Source organism: Corvus hawaiiensis, chromosome 1, assembly GCF_020740725.1.
Source record: "Corvus hawaiiensis isolate bCorHaw1 chromosome 1, bCorHaw1.pri.cur, whole genome shotgun sequence".
Taxonomy (NCBI): Eukaryota; Metazoa; Chordata; class Aves; order Passeriformes; family Corvidae; genus Corvus; species Corvus hawaiiensis.
This window is the reverse complement of record NC_063213.1, coordinates 80,378,221-80,400,006: the sequence shown is the minus strand read 5'-3', so window position 1 is coordinate 80,400,006 and position 21,786 is coordinate 80,378,221. Positions and strand designations below refer to the sequence as shown.

Genomic DNA, 21,786 nt, shown 5'->3' with positions numbered 1-21,786 from the left:
AGGCACATTTATAGTAGCATTCAGAAAAAGAAAAACCCAAACATCCACCCACAGTGCAAACAAATGCAAAGTCTTTATGTGAACTTATAAAAGCTATAAATGAAAGGCTGGGTGCAACGGTTGAAATTTAATTTACATTAAACAGTGTCCTTTGAAGCTGCCTTAAAGCAGAGGACTGTGAAGTGTCCAAAGCAGTATCTATTTTTAGGGAAGATACACAAGAGCCAGAGAACTGCAAACCACTAAACACTCATCTCTGCTCTGTGCAAACTGTCAGGAAAACTAACAAAGGACATGCATGCCTGTCCTAATGTAAGCTGCAAAGGACATCATATCACAAACCTTCTGTCCTTCCAAAAAGTGAACCTGCTTGTAGATGAACACTGATGTCCATAAAAATTCACCTGGATTTCTGAGAAGGCTTTCACCAAGGTCTCTCAGCAAATGCTTTTATGAGGCCTGAGAAGCCATGGGATATGAGAGGAATTATTCTGGTAAAGACAGAGACTGGTTGCAAGGAACAGCAGAACTTTAATCAAGTATCATGTGATTTCTTGCAAAGAGGCAGATGAAAGTGAAGAAATTCAGAGAGAAAAATCTCCAAAAACTCTTAAAGTCACATGAGCTTTAAGCTGATCTTTACTACTCAGGACATTACTTTGAAGTAATTATATATCCATGAAAACATCATCTCAAAGCTCAGTAGAGGTCAAAAAAATACCCAATCATGTGTTGGCATTTATCATGAAAAGAAGAGAGGGCCAATGTATACTCCAAGGATCTCCCTGAATGCTGAATGTTATTTGTAATTCTTTCCCCCCAACAAAAAGGAGAACAGAAATGGAAGAAAAACGCAGAAAAGCACAATGAAGATAACAAAAGTCAGAGAACCTCTATTTTAGGAGCAATTAAGCACTCATGAACTGAACAGGACAGGACAGAAGTTTATAAAGTCACAGCTTGCTGGAGAATTCTAATAGAGAGTGATTGCTTGGTATTTCCTCCAACAAGAAAAAAATCAACGAAGAGCTTACGAAACTATTACATAGCAGTAAACAACCAGAAGACTGTTCGCAAAGCACGTGGTTCAGCTGTGGGTCTCTGTGCTACAGGATGCTGCCAACAGCAGAAGTCTGTAAGAACAAAAGCAACGAGACAAACTCACGGAAGGTCCACCTAGAACAGCTTGGGGTGGGGAGAAGGTTTAACTGGAAGCTGCAGGGAAAGTACACCAGGAGAAGTACTGTGCAAGCTTGTCCTGCTTTAATGCACTACCCAAGGTCATGTTTCTGCTGGCTGGATCCCTTCAGAGAGCAGATACTGGGCTAGATGGACACATACAATGCTTGTATTATATTACCCAGGGGCATGAGCTGTGGTGAGCTCATCAAATTCTCTTTTCCACTCTCTGCATTGTCTCCCCACAGAACAGCAAATCAAGTCTGGGATTCTGAACACCTGAAAACTTGAATTCAAGACATTTAAAGTACTATTTATAATCTTTTCATTAAAATCAACTATTCTGGTTTGGGGACCTGACGAACAGGGGAGTAAGAGAAAAAAATTGTATCAGACTGCAGAATTATTTTTCATGGAAACAAAAGGCATTTGAAAACCTGTGTTTTCTTTCACTTCACAAGCAATTTGGTTTTCTTTGCCTTTCTCTTCTCAAATGTAAACAGACAAAATAAAGTCAGATTCAAAACCCCGAAAGACAGTAAATTTTATGTAAATTTGACTCACAAAGAACAGGAGGAAGAAATGAAACATAAATCACACTAATCTACCACAGGAATGGCTTCTCAATTAAAATTTTTGAAGCACTGCCGCTCTACACAGATACACAAAGTAAATCTGGCTATGGTAAAAGAAGCATTTTACTCTGCTTAGTTCATGAACTAAGCTGTCATTAATTCCATATAGCTCCATTTCACATTTATAGGAAAGTCTGAAGAGACTATGGAAGTTTAGAGGTATGAAACTGAACAGGAGCTGTACATATGAACTGCTTTCTGTAATTGCCATGACACTGGTGTCTGTCTCCAGACAGAGAAAAACCTGCATCTCCCCTTTTTCAACTCTGCATTACTGTCTCTTCAGTGTCAGGCTATAATACAATAGTGTACTAATGGATATGTTTTCAAATTATGTCAGATATATAATAAATCCTGGTGGTCTGTTTAGAAGAATAATGCTTTAAATATGCAACCTTTTATTCTGAAAATAGATTGTCTGCAAATCATTTAGACATTGATTACACTGCTGTCGTGGTTAAGGAATGGTGTTCCCCAATTCAGTGTTCCCAGTGAAACACTCCAAACCATGTGCTGCTCACTCACTCCTCCATCACCCCTTTCCCTGTGGAGGGCTGGACAGGAGAATTGGAGACACAGAAAGTAAAGATCAGGGGTTGAAATAAGAACAATTTATGGGAAACAGCAATGAGAAAGAGCAACAAACAGTAGCAGCAACAATATCATAGTGTAGATGGGAGGTGAAGGACTCACATGGGAGAGCTCGCCACGTGTAAACCCCCAACTACACCCAACCGCAGTGCCACAGCATGCGACCCGCAGGGGACGCCTTCCCCCATCCCTGCAGGATGAGGTGAGGGGGTAGAGAATAACCTCTGGGTCCTGGCCATGCCCCTTCTGGCTACTGAAGAAAATAACCCTGTCCTGGCTGCAACCAGGACAATTGCCAACTTATATAAATTATATACTCTGTACTAACATGACATAAACATTTGCCTAAAACAGGTTAATGGCAAGTCAACAGACTTCAGAATTATTAATTTCTATTCATATGGATATAACTTAATATTTATTTGCAATTTTAATGATCAATTACGTGCGTTGACTTAAAGGGAAACCCCATCAAGCTTACCTCCTTCAAGGCAGCACTGGTATAATGAAGTTCTAAAAGTTACCTCCTTGAACAACACAGTATTATTCTGCTTTTCAAAGAAAACACTAATTCCCAGAAAACACAAAGCGTTATAATCCCAGGGTAAGAAAAAGCATTTCTAGAAGTATTCTGATATGTTACTATATACTTTAATATAACTCAAATCAGAAGAAAAAAGAATTTATTAAAAATTATGAACAAGCAGCAATAAACTTAGAAAATATCATAAGATCAAAATAATTCAGCAATTTATTAGATGGAAAACAGACTTTAAAAAAAATGCAGGCCAACTATAAAAAATAAAGTAATAATTAACCATGCATTAAAAATAATATACCTACTTGCCAGTGATGGTCCTCCAAAGCTGCGCACCTGCAATTGTAGGAATTTAAGATGAAACATAATGCACCAAACCAGAAAGAATTTTTCTTTTTTTATTTATAGAATATGTTCAGAATTGGGACAAAATGAACAAGGAACTCCTTGTATCAGTTAAACAGGAAAGTTATATTATCTTACAGTAACTGTTCTTGAATTGCTTTCTGTAAACTTAACATCTAGTTAAATTCATAAATGGAACAAGTAAGGATCTTCTATGGCTACATTTCCACATGGAAGGATGTCATAAAGACAATAATCAACATAACTTTTACATCAACACACCCTTTACATCTATACACTGACAACCACTCTACATTCCTCATGAATCTGTAATAGTCTTGCCATCTAGTGGTTGGCTGGAAGCGTGAAGCAGCTACACAGACGTGTTATACTGGGAAGAATTTTACTGCTTTTTGGAGTGGCACTTCATTGATTTCAATTCATTACCACAAGACTTCTACAGTATTACTTCAAGAGCCTGATTTTTCTTGAACTCTGTCTACAATGGCATCAACAGCAATAGTAAAATAAATGAGTTTACTACCATAAATAATTATTCTCTAAGCTGGGAAACGGAGGTCTTCCTAGCCTCATGTCTAAAATGAATGGTTAAATAATCACACAAACACGAGAGTGGTACATCTTGGATTTGGTCACTACAAAAATATTAATTACAGGTACGAGTGAATTTACCTAAATTATTGCCTTCCAGCTTGCAAGGTATTCAATGTTTGTGGCAATTTATACAGCACAGAGCTTAAAAAATCAAATTCTGCTTAGAGTTATAAGTTGGCCTCTGGGCTTGTAATACTCAAGCAGGAAACAGAATGGTAAGCAAGACTCCCAGAAAAGGGAATGACAGGAAATCATACTTCAGAAAAGGTAGCAAATACCTGCTGTAACTCAGCAGGGAACAATGGGCTTTAGCAGTCAGAAATGACGTGTTAGTACATCAAAGAGGAGTATCATCCTTCTCTGACACCTATTTCCTTTTTTTTTACTATGTTCAGATGGTTTTTCAAACACTTTGCATGGGATTTAACAACAAACAAAAGGCAAAATAAGAATCTTGAAAAAGAAATCTTCATGGCAATGAAAATTAAAAACTTATGATGAACATTTTGTCAAAGAATTTTCAAGATGGTAATGAAGTACAGGACAGGAATTGGAAAAAAAACCCCAAAACACTGGACCAGCCAACAAACTCAAAATCTCTTTCAAAACTGGTTGTATAAGCCTTTATACACACTGGAAACTCAATGGTACACAAAGTAAAAAGAAAATACTGCTTACGTATTTGAACTGTGCTAAGATAGGTAATTTATCTATCTATTTACAAATTTCAATGATTTATATTGGCTGTCCCAAAATTTCCAACAATTACATGATTAATGTTGGAAGAAGTATGAATGTTTAGGAAAATTTTGTATTTTAGAAAAGAATGCATTTTCAGACCTAGAAGTTAAGAAACAAGAATGACTGTCCACTCATAACAATTACACTCATCTAAATGCTAAAACAAATCTCCTAATGCCCTTCCTATAAAATACAGCAAAGCTTCATTGAAAATGGCAATAGACCATCACAGATCTACTATCACTCTCTAAAATTAGCTGATACTTTTACAATAATCATAATATTGACCTGGCTTTAGTAATGAATTAGCATGCTCCAAATTGCAGGTGTTTAAGCACACAACTCTATCAGTACACTTACCTTTTATCTTTGAGAATACCAAATCCTTCATTATCTGAAGAATTAACACTCCAAGTACTATAAGGGAAGTCAGATGATACACTCTCCAAGGGGTCAATGCAACAAACCTAGAATGTTAAGAACAAATAAATGTTGAATACTTTTCAACTCATTGGAAGCATGCAAAAACTGACATCTGCTACTAATACTGAAAATAAATAGGAAGAAATAGACTCAGATTGCTTTAATTGAATTCAGTTCCTCCCCACAACCTTTCCATGGGAAGCAAATATTGAGAGCTCCAAGCATGACATTTAAAGATACACAGATTAAACACTGGGTTTGTAGTAGATTTTTGTCCATACTTTTATTTACACACAGAGAAACTAAAGAAAATAAAATATTTTAATTATTGCGTAGAAAATACTACTTTTAAATTAACTGTGGTTTCATTAAAATTAATTTTCTTGGCACAATGCACAAAAAAATGTTAAAAATTTTCTTGTGTTTCCTACAGAACCTATGTTTAAGCAAGACTTTTATACAAACGTTTATTCTTTCAAACACAAAGATCAGAAAAATTTATATCACAGCATAATACTAAAACTTGTCTTCATAACAAGCTTTCATGAATTTTGTTTTTAATTACATAATTTTTTAGAACATGTCTAGTCAAGTCAAAGAGATCTAGACTCAGAAAGTATGAATTACAATCTCATGCACTGCTGACTTTGCTATCCAGCTGTATTTGGAGATTAGCTCTTCTATCTGTTTTACTGTCAAATATCCTAACACAAAAAAAGGGTGTGAAGTAAAAAGAATTAAAGTTCAATTAAATAAATAAAAAAGGGTTACGTATTTTAATAGCTGGTTTCAAGCACTTTAAGTCAGAGATCTGAATAGAAAGAGTGAACAAATTACTACCTTTTTCAAAGTAAAAGCAATTAACTTAAAAAACTTGAGGTTAGCCAAAACCAGGAAGAAGCCACTGTCCGAGGCACTGGATCAAATGAGAATACCAACAGAAACAAAATCATACAAAGCTGGGATGTTTCCAAGAAACCTCTCAGATTTGAAAACAGGGCAACTGGCCACCCAATGAGTTGCTGCTGCAGAGCTTTTCTACAAGAAAGAGGGGGAAAGGGAGTGAAAAAGAGTAGCAAACATGGCCACCACAGGAAGCCAAGAGGCATCCTTTGAGCACACTTGGATTTTTTGGAAAGAAAATTGACTTCAAATATTTCTAACAAGCTCAGGACACACTGCTGTTGTAGCAAACTGCTCCAGTATTTCTTGAAAACATCAAAAAGAAAGACTGCATTAAAGAAAATGTCCATGCCACTAATTTTCACATTTACCACAAACTCATAATACCCAATCACCCTGAGCAGACCAGGATATGAATTCCAATACAAACACTTACGCTCACTCCGAAGGTTTTATCCAAATATAAAGGGTTTTTATGTCTGTAGAGAATTTGAATTATAAGACTATTCTATAAAATAAATGTATAAAATCAGCACCTTCATATAATTCAGCCAGCTCAAAAAAACCAACAGAGAAGTGTAGAGAAAAATGATTACAAGGCAACCTCTCTCAAAACTGCCCAATCATAATTCAATAAATCAAAACTCATAACAGCTTTGAATCATGTTGTCCTACTATTGCTCTTGGTAGTATTATTCAGCATTAAAAATCTTTGATTGTGTTTAAGGGTTAATTCAACTGCACAGAAGACTTTGTTTAGCCTACTTACTTAACTTATTGATAATGGGCTGGGGTGAGAGATGTGATGCTGTATAGAAAAATCAAGTGAAGAATTTTTCATTCAACTTCTAGGCAGCAGAAGTTTATAACAAATAAAGACCTTTAAATTGTTTAGGCTTAATACCATGTCTATTCTATAGGGTCTCCATGGCACTTGTGCATGAATGTTTATAGAATCACAGAGAATGTCCTGACTTAGCCATTAGCATTGGCCACTCTTCGATGGTCTCAAATACATAACAGCAATACCAAAATTTATACACGAGTGCATGCACATGTGTATGCACACACGGATACCCTACTAGATTTTCACGGTACAATCAGATTCTTACTGAGATGGCTTAGTGCATCTTTCAAAAAATGCACAGAACATGTTTGACCTACTTTATGCTCACAACTAAACCATACTGCTAGTTTCACTGCAATCACAGCTGTCACCTGCTGTTAACAGGTTTAATTGTTAAAAACAATTGCACTAAAGCGGACCAGGATTAGCAAACAAGGATTAACAAGGTAGCATCCTCTCTGAAAGGTGCTTCCAAGTCATGTCATTCCACCATCTCGACACTGCAGTCTCTCTGCTCCAGTGTTTGAGGAAAAAAACTGTAATCTAGTTGAAGCAGCTAACGTAGTCACCAAACAAGGACTCCTCACTTATTTGGAGAGCTTTGAATCGTTCTGACTGAACTTCCAGTGCCTTAACATTATTAGCTCTTTACCTAGACTGTGATGTTTGCATGAAAGACCATCCCTTGTGAATTCACTCACAGCCAGCTTGTGGCAGCCCTCAGGTGCCAGAGCAATACAGATTAGAAAAACTGTTTGTGAGCCATATGTCAGAGATCTGTGTCCTTGAAGCCCTTCCTGGTGAAAAGCTGATAAGGTCCCCTTGTACTTTTTTGTCATATATCTGTCATAAGCTTATCAAAAGGTTATTTCAACATGCTGGGATCTGAAAACTACTTATTACGCTACCACTGTCAGGATTCAAAATTCTTCTAGGAATTATCAACATGATGCATAGCAACCAGACTAACAGTTTCTGTGGTACTTTTGCTTATTAATAAAAGTCAGGGCATTTTTCCCCCTTCTTTTTTTTTAAGAAAAGGACAGATTTTACTCTTAAGCATTTCTAACACGCACATCTGACAAAAATGAAAGGCTCCAGAATGACATCTTTATATACTGCACATCTTAATATACTTCTGTTTTGTAGAAGAATGCTATTAAGAGAAGCTTACTCAACAAGCTCTCTTTTTTTAAGCAATAAACAGAACAGACTGAAGTTTAAATTGTTTAATTTCCTCTACAAGTAGTATGGAAATAAAAACCATTACTATAGACATAACCAAGATTTGTTCCGCCTGGAATTCTGCAGCATTTGGGGAAATTTTTTTTTTTTTTTTGGGGGGGGGAGGGCGGGGGCAGTTTAAGAAAGCAAACATTAAAACAACGTATAGATGCATTCCAGATAACTACTTCAGCAGTTAACAGGACAGCTTGCAAAACAAGGGGACAAGAAATTCTCCTGTAGGCAGTGCAGGACTCTCAAAAAGAAAAACCAGTCACGAGGTACCCAGGACTCAGTCCCTGTCGCTGGCTGAAACAGGCACTCCTCACATAGGAACGGCCCTCACTCAGACACAGCCCCGGGGTGGGATACGGCCACCTGCCTTTGCGGCTGCAAGAAATGCCCGTCCCCTGCACTGATGGCAACAGTGGCCTCACTGTGAAGGATGGCCTCTGGTCCAGAGCACTCAACTGAAAGAGCTACTGGAGGTGCTGAGCAGGTGGCAGACCACTATGGAGTAGGCCTTTGAAAAGCTTAATTGTGTAAGAACCCGAGCAATGTGTTCCAACTGGAGCTCATTTGAGCAAGTCAGACTGGCTGACCTCCTGCTGTCCTTCCAACATACATTCTTCTTTGTAGGAAGAATGTACATGTGATGGAGCCAAGCCTGCTACTCAACTCCACTGAGGAAGATTGAGAAACCATTTTTGTGAAATGAAACAGGAGCGGTATCAATGGAAAATGAAGCAGTGGTTGTCCACAGAGGTTGTGGAATTTCCAACCTTGAGAGCTGTGAAGACAAAACTCTCAGCAATCTGATCTGAATTAAGTACTGACCTTATTTTGAGCTGCAAGTCATACTAGAGACCTCATGAAGCCCCTACCAACCTGAATGATATCATCATTCCGTGACTATTTTAGTCTATTAGAAGTGGTTGGCAAATATTTTTCGGTAAGATGCTGACCTTAGAACTTACAGGAACAACAGTTTCTGTTTCTAGGCCTGGTTATACTGCAGCTGTACTGAAATTATTCTAAACTGCACAATTAAGAATCAAAACTTGACAACTTCCACAACTGAAAGTGGAAATTCTTCAACTGCATGATGGTGAAACTAAAGATAAAAAAGTAGCCTAAGGTACCTTCTCCTTCTTGTCTTTTCTCCAGCTCCTTATAGTATGGGATGGTCATATGTCAATACTGTCAATATGTTGTATCAAAAGGCAGCTATCTCACAGTGCAGAGCACCTGGGACATCTAACTGCACAAGCCAGATTGTACAAAGTTACTCAAGTGGCATGAGCCAGCTAAGAAATTTTGAAGGTTAACAATATTATACAATATTGCAGTCAGTAAACATAATAAAAACTTATAGGGCATGACAAAAGCTATTTTTAATTGTATCATGAGATACAGGGAAGGCACAGACCTACCAAATTGTTTTAAATGCTAAATAAATCAATTTGATTATTTAATTTCAGCTGTTAAGATTTTGGGGTTTTTTACAACACATTCTAGAACTATGAATGAGTTGCACTTTGTAAACACAAAACATAAATCATTTAATCAAAATTAAATTATTTAGACTATCAGCAGCCAGTGCTAGTTATTTCTGGAAAGCCTTAGCAGGTACATTTTTAATAATCATCTATCCTTAGATTAATTCCAGAGATAACCACATAAATGAAAACTGTTGATAACACAGATACGAGCACGGAGCTTTGCTTCACCATCAGCTTTTATGACACATTTATTGGCTGCATGAGTCATTTGTGGACTTCAGTTCTGTGTTCCACAAACTCCTATTTACATCTTAAAACCAGAGCCCAAACTCTTGAGAATAATTCTGTGGAGTTCTGAAGAGCGCAGGTTGGTGTGTAACTGTTTCCTCATAAAAAGCTAAGGTGAAAATCGACTGACACCTTTCAGCCAGAGTTTTCCATAGCACTGGTCGTCTTCCAATCAGACACAGGTAAGCAAGCATGGCCTGTGACATTAACCACATAGAGAATGGCTCTCCCCTGTAGAGAGAAAGTATTTCTAGTGCATTTTGAGAACATCAAACTGCTAATTTCAAAAGTACTTCGCTCTTACACGGGACCACCCAACACTGTCTCAGACAAACATCTACAGTGAAGGCATTTGGGTAAGGAAAAGATGTGGTAATAACTGTTTCCTGGTGGTAACTGTTTCCTGCTTGGAGCTGAATGTAGACCATTCTTCCACACTTACCGCTGGAGCAACCAACACCTGTCTGGTTGCACTAAATTCTGATGACTGTCTCAAGCAAGAGGTCTGGGGAAGAGGAAGAGGGCTTGTTTTCTTGTAATTGCAGCATGAAGTGCACTGCCTAAACAACATTTTTGAAATGCATGGTAAAGGTAGTATCAGAAAGCTTGTGCCCTTACTGATCACTGGGCCAATTGTTTTGTTTGCCCTCCTGTGAATCAAGAAGGAAAAATATCTATTCAACTCTATTTTATTTACAGGTAATTTAACGCTTCGACTCTCCTAACTGAAAAGCCATCCCAAACCAGGTTTGTGAATCCTGCTTTTTATGTCTATTAAATTTACAACTTCTATGTGAATTGCTCTTCTATATAAATGATGTTCATACTAAGCCTCTGTAAATATCAAAATGCAGTACCTACAAATATGGAAATCCAAGCCTCAAGTATTCAAAACTCTGGAAGTCCAGAACTCAATCCAGTATTTTTCTTATTGTTCCTTTATTACATCTTGGTGTTGTGGTATAACACTAGCTGGCAATTAAAGTTTTTCTCCTGCCCTGGTGAGATGGGATGGAGAATAGAAAGAAGTAAAAGCCGTGGCTTACGAACAATTTAATAATTGAAAAAAAGTTTGTAAGAGTAAGAATAATAATAAATGAAATGTGATACAACAAAAAGAGAGAGGAATAAAATCCAGTGATGCTCAATACCACTGCTCATCACCTGCTGACCAATGCTCAGCCTGACCTGATCAATGATGGGCAGCTCCTGGCCAACTCCTCCCAGGTTGTGTACTGGGCATGACACACTGTGGTATGGAATATCCCTCTGCCCAGTTTGGGTCAGCTGTCCTTGCTGTGCTCCCTCCTGGCTGCTTGTGCACCTGCTCACTGGCAGAGCACGGGAAACTAGAAAGTCCTTGACTTAGGTAAACACTGCTCAGCAATAACTAAAACATCTGTGTGTTATCAACATTGTTCTCATGCTGAATCTAAAACACAGCACTGCACCACTGTACCAGGGAGAAAATTAATTCCATCCCAGCCAAAACCAAGACACCTGGTCTGAGCCAAAGTATTTAGATACCTGTTCAAGAATCACAGTGCAAAAATCCCTTCCCCATACCTACACAAGAAGTGTAGATTTTCCCTTAAGGCCGAGTAAGTTATGCACACTTTTTTGGTAGAATCTATTTATAGAATAGAATTTGGTACAATATTATTATATGGTACTTAACTGTGAACCTGCATGTCTGAAAAATACACAGAAATTGTGGTACAGCAGATTCTGTGTTGAAGAGAGGGAATTACATGTACAAAATCACATCTGTATATGTGCTGTCAAAAATTTTAGAAGGAACGAAGACCTAAATTCTGTCTAAAAAACCTCCTCACCCCTCCAAAAAGCATAATTTGTTGAATAAAATAATTTCAAAAGCATTTACTATATATCTTATGTTAATTAAAATTTATAATGTACACACCACCACTCTGGGTGCCTGGCAGCTTGAACTTAGAAAGCTGTTTATCTGTTTAGCTGAAAATCTGTGAAATGCTGTAATAGAATGCTTCTTAAAAATATGTACATTAAAAATGTTTTAGATCACATCTAATTTAGTGGAGAAAAATGTAAGCTTCCATAAAAACTTGAATTAGAAAGAAGCACTGTCTTTCACTTCAAGTTTTTCCCTAAATAAGAGTTCCATCCAAAAATGTAGGTATCAGATATTTCAGAGTAAAATGAAGCACTGAAAAGCAGTTGATTTGCAACCTATGTGCCAAGTAGCAAAGAGTGTTCCATTGGATACCACCCAGAAATACAAAAATTCTATCACTAGGTACATGAAAATAAACAAATAATTAAATAAAACCCTCAAGCAGAAAAGACATGCTTATTATGCTAAAACTAGCATCATTTTTTAAAAATTCTTTCATTGTGAAGACAAAGAAAACTCAGCCATCAACCTTTTATTCAAAGAGCTTATTTGTCAGGTTTCATTGAAAAGATTAGAATCGTATTTGTTCAGCCAGAAAGCACAGATCAAATCAGTTTTTCTTTAGAAAACCTTCTAGAATTTACTAGGAAAAAAGATTTTTGAATAATAAATAAATCTCTTGTCCTAAGAAATCTAAACTACTGTTACTCTGACAGCCATCAGTAGAAGGGGTAGTTCTCTGGAAGGTCTGTGCACAGGTTTCAGGGCAAAAGCAAGGACGACTGACAATGCTAACTTGAGTTAACACACAGGATAGGAATTCAAATTGTGTATTTTCTCTAGCCCAAGAAACCAGCTCTTAAACTTAAAAATAAGTCTAAATAAAACAAAAACCAGTATAAGTCTCTAAGAAAAGAACATTAGAAGAATCGTTTCAATGCTTTGCATTTAATCACCAAAGATAAATGTGCTTATGAACTGGTACATTTGGAAGTATATTGGTGGTCTGGGAAAGAGGATTAAGTTAATAATGTCACATTGCAAAATTATCTCACACTGTTTGCAAGGAAACCTCTTGAGGAATGCAGCAGTTATCATGTTTCAATATTTGTGGCTTTTGGATCAGATTTACTGCAACCTGTTGCATTCACACAGGCATATAAAAAACAATTGAGAAGGAGAAAGTTTAAATTACCTAAACGACATACCTTCTGAGTCTACCATGACACCAAATTCTACTGTTTTCATCATGAAAACCAGGGATAATGTTAACTTCCATGGAAATATCATTTTGATTTAAACACATAACATCAAATAACCTTGTTGCTTCCTTTGTTTTTGCAGACAAATGCCCAGATGACCTTAATTAACCTGTACTCTGGCAAAGTACAGAAGAAATCTTAATCCCATTTTCTCATACAGTAGCAGCAGTTTGAGCAGTAGCACCTCTACTGTGCTGCCCTAAATCTCCTTTTCTTTAATGCTCTCATTAGTCCTGTAACATCTACCATGGAGCATAGCATATCCCCCTAAAACGTCCATTGTTCTCAGAATTCTACTTACTATTTGAATGGTCTCATTATTTTGGGGCAATACACAAAGAAATTATAATTTCTCTCTTGAGACAACTGCTTTAGACACAGCATACGTAAGTTTCAGCAAGACAGAATAAACACAACCCATGCTGCAATTCCTCTATTCTCCTTTGTTTTGGATTTCCATCTTCCATAAAATCCTCATCCCAGATTTGGTCCTAAACTGTTCAGTAATGCTAGCTTTTCCTCAACTACCCCACTTGATTTCTTTTCTGACCTACCCTGATTTCATCTTATTGGTTGAAAAATGCTGTCAGCTGTCCAGGTTTTTATGTAACACCATCTGGCTCTTAAACAATGTCAATTTTCATTCCTGTAAACTAATCTCTCAGCCAAAAGTATGCAAACTGTCACTAAAAAGCTGTTAATGGCTTTTAATTATTTTTACTAACTAAATCAAATGAATTTAACTTTCTGTCCCACTTTTCTACCACTAAAGCCTTCAAAAGTTTTCAGAATTTGTATTGGAAAAGTGAACATAAGCCTAAAACTGCCTGAGTGAAAACAAGCAGACCCTAAAATTATATCACAACTTGTGCTGACATTGGAATTTTAGCTTTACTTGAGGAAGAGTATTCTGGAATATCACCTTCTAGGAAGCAAAAACAACAAACCATGAACTTTTTTTTAAGCTTGAAGAAATATCAGCAATTTACTGTACTATAGGTGTAATAAAATAAATCTCAATACCAATAAGTTACAAAGACTTAGCAAAAGGCAGCAAATGAAAAAAGTTAGGACTATCCACTAGAAGAAACAAACTAGCAACCATATGAGAAAGCCATTCACATGAATGCACAGTGAATTTCAAAACTGCCTATGACAGAACTTTTTCTTCTCTTTCCTGATAATGAATGTATTATCATTAAAAATAGAATAATGTCAATAGCTAACCTGCTCTACTACTCCTACTTAAGGGATCACAGACATAAACTCTTATTAGAATCTGAGGCAAGAGTATTCACTTGTGTGCTATCCTGATACTTTGGATTTCGGGAAAGTAATCCCAAAACAACTAAGAATGTAGCTCTAAGATTTCCTGTAACAAAGACAGTCAAAGACTGGAATTTCCCACATTCAAAACCATATTTAGCATCCAGGTGCTATAAGGAAAAATCCATATGTGTTCTCCTGACTTTGAAAATATTACAAATTTAATTAAGTGATCTGAGGACCAGCATACTACAAACTGGCCTGAGAATGTCAATACCCTACCTTGCTCCACCTCACTTAATTTTCACGTATTTTTCTTTCTGTTTTGATTTCAAAGATTTCTTTTATTCCAATTCGCACTTAATTTTACATTTTGTCACCAAGAATGTCCTGAGTAGTTCCCCTAGACTACATTTCCAGTGGTAGCCACAGCCAACGCCAACAGTGGACAAAAATGTACAGTCTAAAAACATATAAAAAAGGGGCTGCTCCATGTTTTAAAGGTCAGTTTCTTTCTTGTAACAAAGAATAAAAATGCAAGCATACACTGTACCTGCACACTGCTCTCTAAATGTGCAGATCTTGTTTTATAGGCAAGCTGTCCATCGAGGTACAGTAGTGGCAGCATTTACAAGTTGTGTGCAAATACATGAAAGAAATGCTTAGCTTAGTACTGTTTTCTTACACTGAAAGAATAAATTAATGAATGAAAAGTACTTTGAGATCTCTTTGTGGTAAACTTTATCATTGCCAAGCAGAGATTTCAAGAAAGAAACACTTTAAGAACAAATCTTAAAGTGAACTGGATACTTTAAAACAAAACAAACACTTCAATAACAACTCCTAAAACAAATTGGATACTTAAAAACAAAACACACCAAGCCTCTAAACTCTGAATGAGTTTTTGTTACTAACATTTAAATAGCAATTAGATTTTCTGTCTGGAAAAAACACAATCTTTACCTGATGCAACGCACACAGCCAATTCAGATATAAGCAATATTGTTTTCTCTCTTGTTTCTCTCATACAATGGAAATACTCACTAGGACTGAGACCAAACAAACAAACAAAGGGTATGGATGGTGACAAAAGACTATTTTTAATGGTAAATTAGGCCTGCACACCTCTCTAAATCAAGGAATGATACTTGTATTTTACACAGTTAGCAGTTACTTTGTTGAGCCAGTACAATACATCACGTAACATTGTTAAAAAGAGACCTGCAGAAACATGCAAATTGGTGCCTCAGAAGGCATATTAAAATCCTCAAAGAACAATGTGGATTTGGGCTGGGGAAGAGAATAGCAAAGAGGGTAATGCAATAGATTCATTCCATAAGGAGACAGGAAAAGAGAAAAGATCTATTACATCTTAGCCTTTCTGCCACCTCCCTTCCTGAGAAATCCTAGAGAAATCAGGAAAACTGGGCAACTGGTGCATATAGGGTTGACCTTGCAGACATTAATGTACTTAGGTTTGAAACATTTATCTGCAGATAGAAGACACTTATTTGAAATAAATATCTGCAAACTACAAAATATATGGAACAGCACAGAATTACTGAAAATAAACTTGTCCTCCTGACCTTATAGAAATATTTAAAATACAGATTGTGAGAACAAAAAGCTGCCACTATCCCTCTATTCCATACACACAGAGAATAATAATTAGGATAGAAGGCTAGCTTAAAAATCTAGGACTGAATGTTAATATTTGGCTAAGATTAAACCCAAGACTAAAAGTTATCAGTCAACAGCCTAACACTTAGAACTCCTGGAGTGAACTTTTGGCACCAGCACAGATTTTCTCTGTTCTTGTCAGCCAATCACTCACTTTTTCAGTACAATGGGTATAAAACGGGAAAAAACCCAACCTTGTTTTCCTGTGTTATTTTGACTTCAGTCTGCAAACTATATACAGCACAAGTATCTATATCACATTTCAGATGGTTAGGTGCAAAATAATATATATATTTAACCCTTGCTCATTTTCAAGATTTTCAATCGGGTTCATTTGGGGCAAGAGGCTTCAAGTTGTTCACGGTGAATAAATAATGGAGGTGGTTAACTGAAAAATGCTTTTCCAGTAGCCAGATTTGTGTCTCCTTTTACTACTCTCTTGTTAAAGAGTTTACAATAATTTGTTCAGATTAGTAAAAAAAATAAAGGAAATCAGAATGAAATTGTTACTAAATTTCTTGTACTTACAAGAACAGTATTTTAGTAGTAACCATCAAAAATGCATTTATACACAGTACAACTGTTAAGAGATTTTTCCCACAAAAGAGACTACAATGGAATATATTTTAAAAAATCCAAAAAACCGGTGACACCAGAGAAACAGTTCACTCTCAGCAGCTCCAGCTGCAACAGTTTACACATGAAGTATTTTGATGGGTGTACATACAAGAACTAAACTAACCGTGAGGAAAACAGTCCCAAGAAAATTAAATGGTTGGGAGGAAGAACTGGTGTTACTTTCCCAAAATTCAGAAAACTGTAAAATTAAACCTCACCTCCCCTTCCTCCCTCTTCCACCACGGTTGCTGCTGCTATAGTGGGAGAAGTCTCCCATCCAGCAATACAGATTTCTCAACTCCAAGAAATCCTGATTAGAGGCCATATGCACGGGGAGTCCCCCCGTGGGGAAGGGATACTTGCAGGCACACGACAAAGAAAGAGGAGGCACATGAAACGGCAACTAAGAAATGTTCTTTCTACCTACAGGCTCCAGCTGCCACAAAGCCCTGCTAGGAGAGACTTCACAGGCAGCAGGGGTGGACACTTGTTCCCAGTCCTGAAGCAGCAGCGACTGTCTGAGTCATCACTAACCAGGCTGACCAGCTGGATCTCAAACAAGAAAAGGAGAAGCAGCAAACACACTGTGCTGCAAACACTCACTATGCCAACACCAAAGCAGGGAAATGTGACCTTAGATTTAAAAGACTGTTTAATTTTCAAAGTGTCAGATATCATGCGTTTGCTAATGACATCTTTCCCAATGTTCTCAAACCACAGTTTACTGGTCATCATTCCTGCTTCTACGCATTTCCTAGTTCATCTACACCTCTCAAAACTCACTGGCACTAGGATAGTGAGCTTCCTTCTGAGATACAATACCCCCAAAGTGAGCAATCCATGCCCTGACTTTTGCTATTCCGACTAATCTTGAAAGTAACAAGGTAGAGTGAACAATGAATTTGGATAAAATAACTTCAAATACTGGTCACATAAAAAGTTGCCAGTAAGACTACCAAAGAAGACTTCCTACAGGCATTGAATAATGCAGGCATTTTATAGCTTGCTTTTGATCAAATTTGGCAAAATAATAGCCATCAGGTTGCTCAGCAGCTACTATTCCTTGAGACATGGAAATTTATTCTGCTAGATGTTGTCCCTGAAAATTTTATCAGGGCCACGTTGAAAAGAAACATAAAGCACTATGACTCTTCGAAATGGCTGAAAGAACAGGTGACCTCTGAAGTATGCAGAAAATGAGAGCAAAACCATGTAACTTTCTCAATGAAAGGATTTATCATGGATACCTAAGAGCAAGATGGATAATAAAAGTCAAACTAAATTAGACATCATGCACATTCTGCTCCTGGGATCAAAGAAGATAAAATGTTTTTGAAAATATTTGCAGAGATTTTCTTGTGCAGCACAAAGCTTCAGAAAGTTTTCTTTCTATGACTTGGATCTCACGTTTAAACATCACACTGTTACGGCTTAAGAGCCTCCGCAGTATTATTAGACAGAGCACTAATTTCTAAATCGCTCTACATGGTCAAGCAGGCATACAGCAACATTTTAGATCAGAAAGCAAAAAACATAGGCATTGACAAAACCTAAGATCAGGGGAAAGCCCTGAAGAAGTTTCACATAGAAAGGCAAGTTTTTTCCTATAGAAATTAGCAGGAGAGACATGACAAACACAACAATGAACACAGCCCTATGCCAATCTCTGGGGTTTATTCGACAAAACTGTCTCCGACTACAAAAAGCTTAGCCCAAAAAGAGAACTGGTGCACTGCAGTAACATTCCAGCTGTCTCCACAAAGACTCCACTAAGTAGGCCACCAATTTGGAAAAGTGCATATACCCAAAGTGAACTCTAAAGTACCGGACCGGGGCATCAGCAGAGCACTACCGATGGGCTCGGGGCCTGATTTCAGCAGGTTTCAAAACTCTGCACAAAAATGCGGGCCCGCGGCTCATCTCGGCTGTGACAAATGCGAGTTCTCGGCGGGGCGTCCTGCATCCGCCCTGCTCAGCTTCTATCTGAGAAGAATCCTATCCTCCTCCTCCTCCTCATCGTCACACATCATGCTCTGGGAAATGGGGGCAGAACGCGTGTGTGCGCGGGGCTGGGGCAGACACCGAGGGTGAAGGAACCCGACCAAGGAGATGCACTCAGCGCGAGGGCCACGGCCAGACCCGGAGCGGCGACTGGGGGCAGGGAATGCCGTGGCGCAGGTGAAGCGAAAAGCAGGACCTTCCTTCGCATGGAGGGCTGGGAGCGCGGGTCAGCTTCCCACGAAGGGCGCTCGGGAGAGGAGGGCAGGGGGGCGAACGCCCCTGCCGGGGGCCGAGAGGAGCGCGGGGCGGGGGAGACGCCCGTGTCAGGCGGGGCGGCGCGGGGCGGGCGGGCGCTTTCCCATCCCGGGGGCAGCCCCGGCGCCCACCCCGGCCCGGCTGGCTCACCAGAAGAGCAGGTTGGCGCAGACGAAGCCGCCCAGGCTGCGGAGGGGCCGCTCCCAGCTCAGCGCCGCCGCGATGCAGCAGCCCACGGCCAGCCCCGTCTCCCCCAGCACCGCCGGCGCCCCGGCCCCGCCTGACACCTCCGTCGGCTCCGTCTCCCCGGGCGCCGCCGCGCCCCGCTCCTGCGGCGCCTCCGGTTCGCGGGGCTGCGCGGGCACCGCCGCGCTCGCCATGGCTCGGTGCGACCGCCGGGCTGCGGCTCGGCCTGGCGGGGCTGGGGCTGGGGCTGGGGCCGGGCCGGGCGGCGGGGGCGGGCCCGGGGCGGAGCGCGGCGCTGGCCCCGCGTTACCCCGCACCCGCCTCCGCGCAGGTGCCGCGGGGGCGGTGCCGGCGCCTCCGCGCTGGCGGGCGGGGGAGGAGGCTCGGGGAGCGGGCGGGCCCGAGGCTGCCGCCCCTGGCGGGAGCTCTGCCGGCCGCAGGAGAGGCTGCGTTGAGCGTTCCGGTTCCCTGCTGCGGGAAGGCTGGGCTACCCAGCTGCTTTCTAGATTTGGGAGGGTGAAGCCCGCTGGAAAGTGTTACCAGTGAGACTTGTCCTGCATCTCCTTCTCTTGTATATATGCCACAGCCAAGCAGCACTTGCAGCACATCCAGAGGAGGGCCACCAAGTTGATAAGAGGGCTGGAGTACCTCCCCTGCGAAGACAGGGTGAGGAAGTCAGGGCTGTTCAGCCTGGAGAAGAGGAGATTGTGTGCAGATCTCATAGCAACCTTCCTGTATCTGAAGGAGGCCTACAGGGAAGCTGGAGATGGACTCTTTGTCAGGAACTACAGTGATAGGACAAGGAGTAATGGGTTCAAATTGAAAGATGGGAAATTTAGGTTGGACATTAGGAAGAAATTCTTTTCTGTGAGGGTGATGAGACACTGGAATAGGCAGCCCAGGGATGTTGTGGATGCCCCATCCCTGGCAGCACTCAAGGCCGGGCTGGATAAGGCCTTGAGCAGCTTGGTCTAGTGGGAGGTGTCCCTGCCCGGGGCAGGGGAGGTGAGACTAGATGATCTTTAAGGTCCGTTCCAACCCCTTGACATTCTGTGATTCCATGATCCTATGATAACAGTCCCCGGAATCCTAAAAAAAAAAAAAAAAAAAAAAAAAAGGAAGTAAGTTGCCATTGTCATAATGCTGGGAGCTTCTAAGACCACAAAGGGGTCTATGGGAGTTTGATGGCTTGTATCTGCATCTTAAATATCCAAGAAACATACTCAAAATCTATACCGTGCTGTCCTGTCACCTGCACTACTACCTGTCTGGCCAGCCCCAGGCTCCAGATGGAAGCATGGCACTATGTTCAAGCTGGTGATGTGCGTCATAGCTGATGTGACTGCTGGGAAGCTGAATTCTGGGGAGCATGCCTGGTGAGAATTGTCACTCGAGCATCTGTTGCTGAATAAGAACAGCCAAAAATTGGAATTGTTGAAGGTGTTTCACAGGATAAACTGTGTAAAATAAAATGATTTTTACTACAAGAGCAAGAAGAATAATTTTAGATTGGCAGTTGACACCTGTTTCTAGCTTGAGTTACTCCCTGTTAGAATGTTTTTTTAATGGGAAAAGGAGTCATACTCACTTGAAGGTCAACGTGTCTTTTTTTTCTCTGAAGCAAAAGAAGACAAAATAAAATTACAACATTAGGTTGTAACATTGACTGTGTACTGGATTGCAAGTGTACTGTGTGTTTTTCACCAAATAGCCTTGGAAAGGAGTTACTGTATTTTTCTTATTCCACATGCTCTCTATAGCGTAGAGTTGCACCTGAGAGGAAACAAAAAGAATGTTATTCTACGTAAGCAATTAACATTTTTCTAAAGGACATTTGAGTTTTATGCTAATTGGTTATACTTCTATGCTCTGATGTCTAAGAACTCGGAGCCAGGCAGACCTACCTGAATAATTAAGCCCAGCTAAAATGTGATTAAGTGTTGTCTGTGAAGGAGAGCAAAAGGAAAGAGACAGGCTCCTCTAGTAATCTAAAACACACATCGAAAAGAAAGGGAAGTAGCTGCAGCAGGGCGGGAGAAACACTTTTTTCTGTTGCTTCTCTTCTTTTCTGCTGATGAATAAAAATTTGTCCTAAAAAGACTTTGTCAAAACAGTGTGTTGTGCCTGTGCTGGAAAGCAGAGTAGCTGGTAGCTGTCTCCTATGTGTGCAAGCAGCTGCTCACAGTTACTGAGCACTCCTCCCGCTGTCACCTGGGCATCTCATGCTTTCCTAGGCTGAGTAGTAGTTGTTTGCTTCCCTTGTTTTGAGAGTGGGAGTAGAGGGAATCTTAGCAGGGAATCTTAACAGTCCACAGGAGTAAAAACAGTCTTCTTGCAAGGAAAGGGAGGTAGAGAGATGGGCACAAAAAAGGGATTTTCTCCTATACTTACCCTTTTTTCAGGTCATTGCTGGATGCCAAGCTGCTGCTCTAGTGAACGCTGCCTGTAACTTGCAAAAACCATCCCCAGTTTAGCCAGCGGCAAATTGCTTTCCCTTGCTAGCATTCAGTTATTTCAGTAATGTGGGCAGTCCTAGCCAGCATCCAAATCTAGCTAACTCCAAACAGTTATTAGGTAAGCCTGGAAAGGGCTCAGATGTTCCTCATGCACTTTCAATGTGACCACGGGATAGTTAGACTCAGAAAGCACACTGGGGTTAAAATGTGAAAATTTGGGTTTAACCAACGGTAAAATAATGGCAACATAATCCCACTGCCCCAAGGATTATAACCATGGCAGGTTTGAGGCAATCCTCCCTTACCAATATTCCACTTCTTTTTTTAAACATTTGAGGATGATCGTATGATTGAT

At 39.7% G+C, this 21,786-nt stretch overlaps 1 protein-coding gene across 2 annotated transcripts in view; it reads right to left on the bottom strand.

Moving 5' to 3' along the window:
- The window catches only part of RETREG1 (reticulophagy regulator 1), a 65,771-nt gene extending 46,584 nt beyond the window's left edge, over nt 1–19,187 (bottom strand). The window contains exons 1-3 of one of the 2 annotated variants that reach the window (XM_048311518.1): nt 18,940–19,187; nt 5,005–5,111; nt 3,249–3,279 (exon numbers count right to left, since the gene is read on the bottom strand). In XM_048311518.1, coding sequence (XP_048167475.1) covers nt 3,249–3,279; nt 5,005–5,111; nt 18,940–19,169 — 368 coding nt within the window. In that variant the 5' untranslated portion in view covers nt 19,170–19,187. Of the gene's footprint in view, nt 1–3,248; nt 3,280–5,004; nt 5,112–18,730; nt 18,912–18,939 lie in introns of those variants that run through there. The other variant, XM_048311527.1, reaches the window with a different exon arrangement.
- Nucleotides 19,188–21,786: the final 2,599 nt, after the last annotated feature.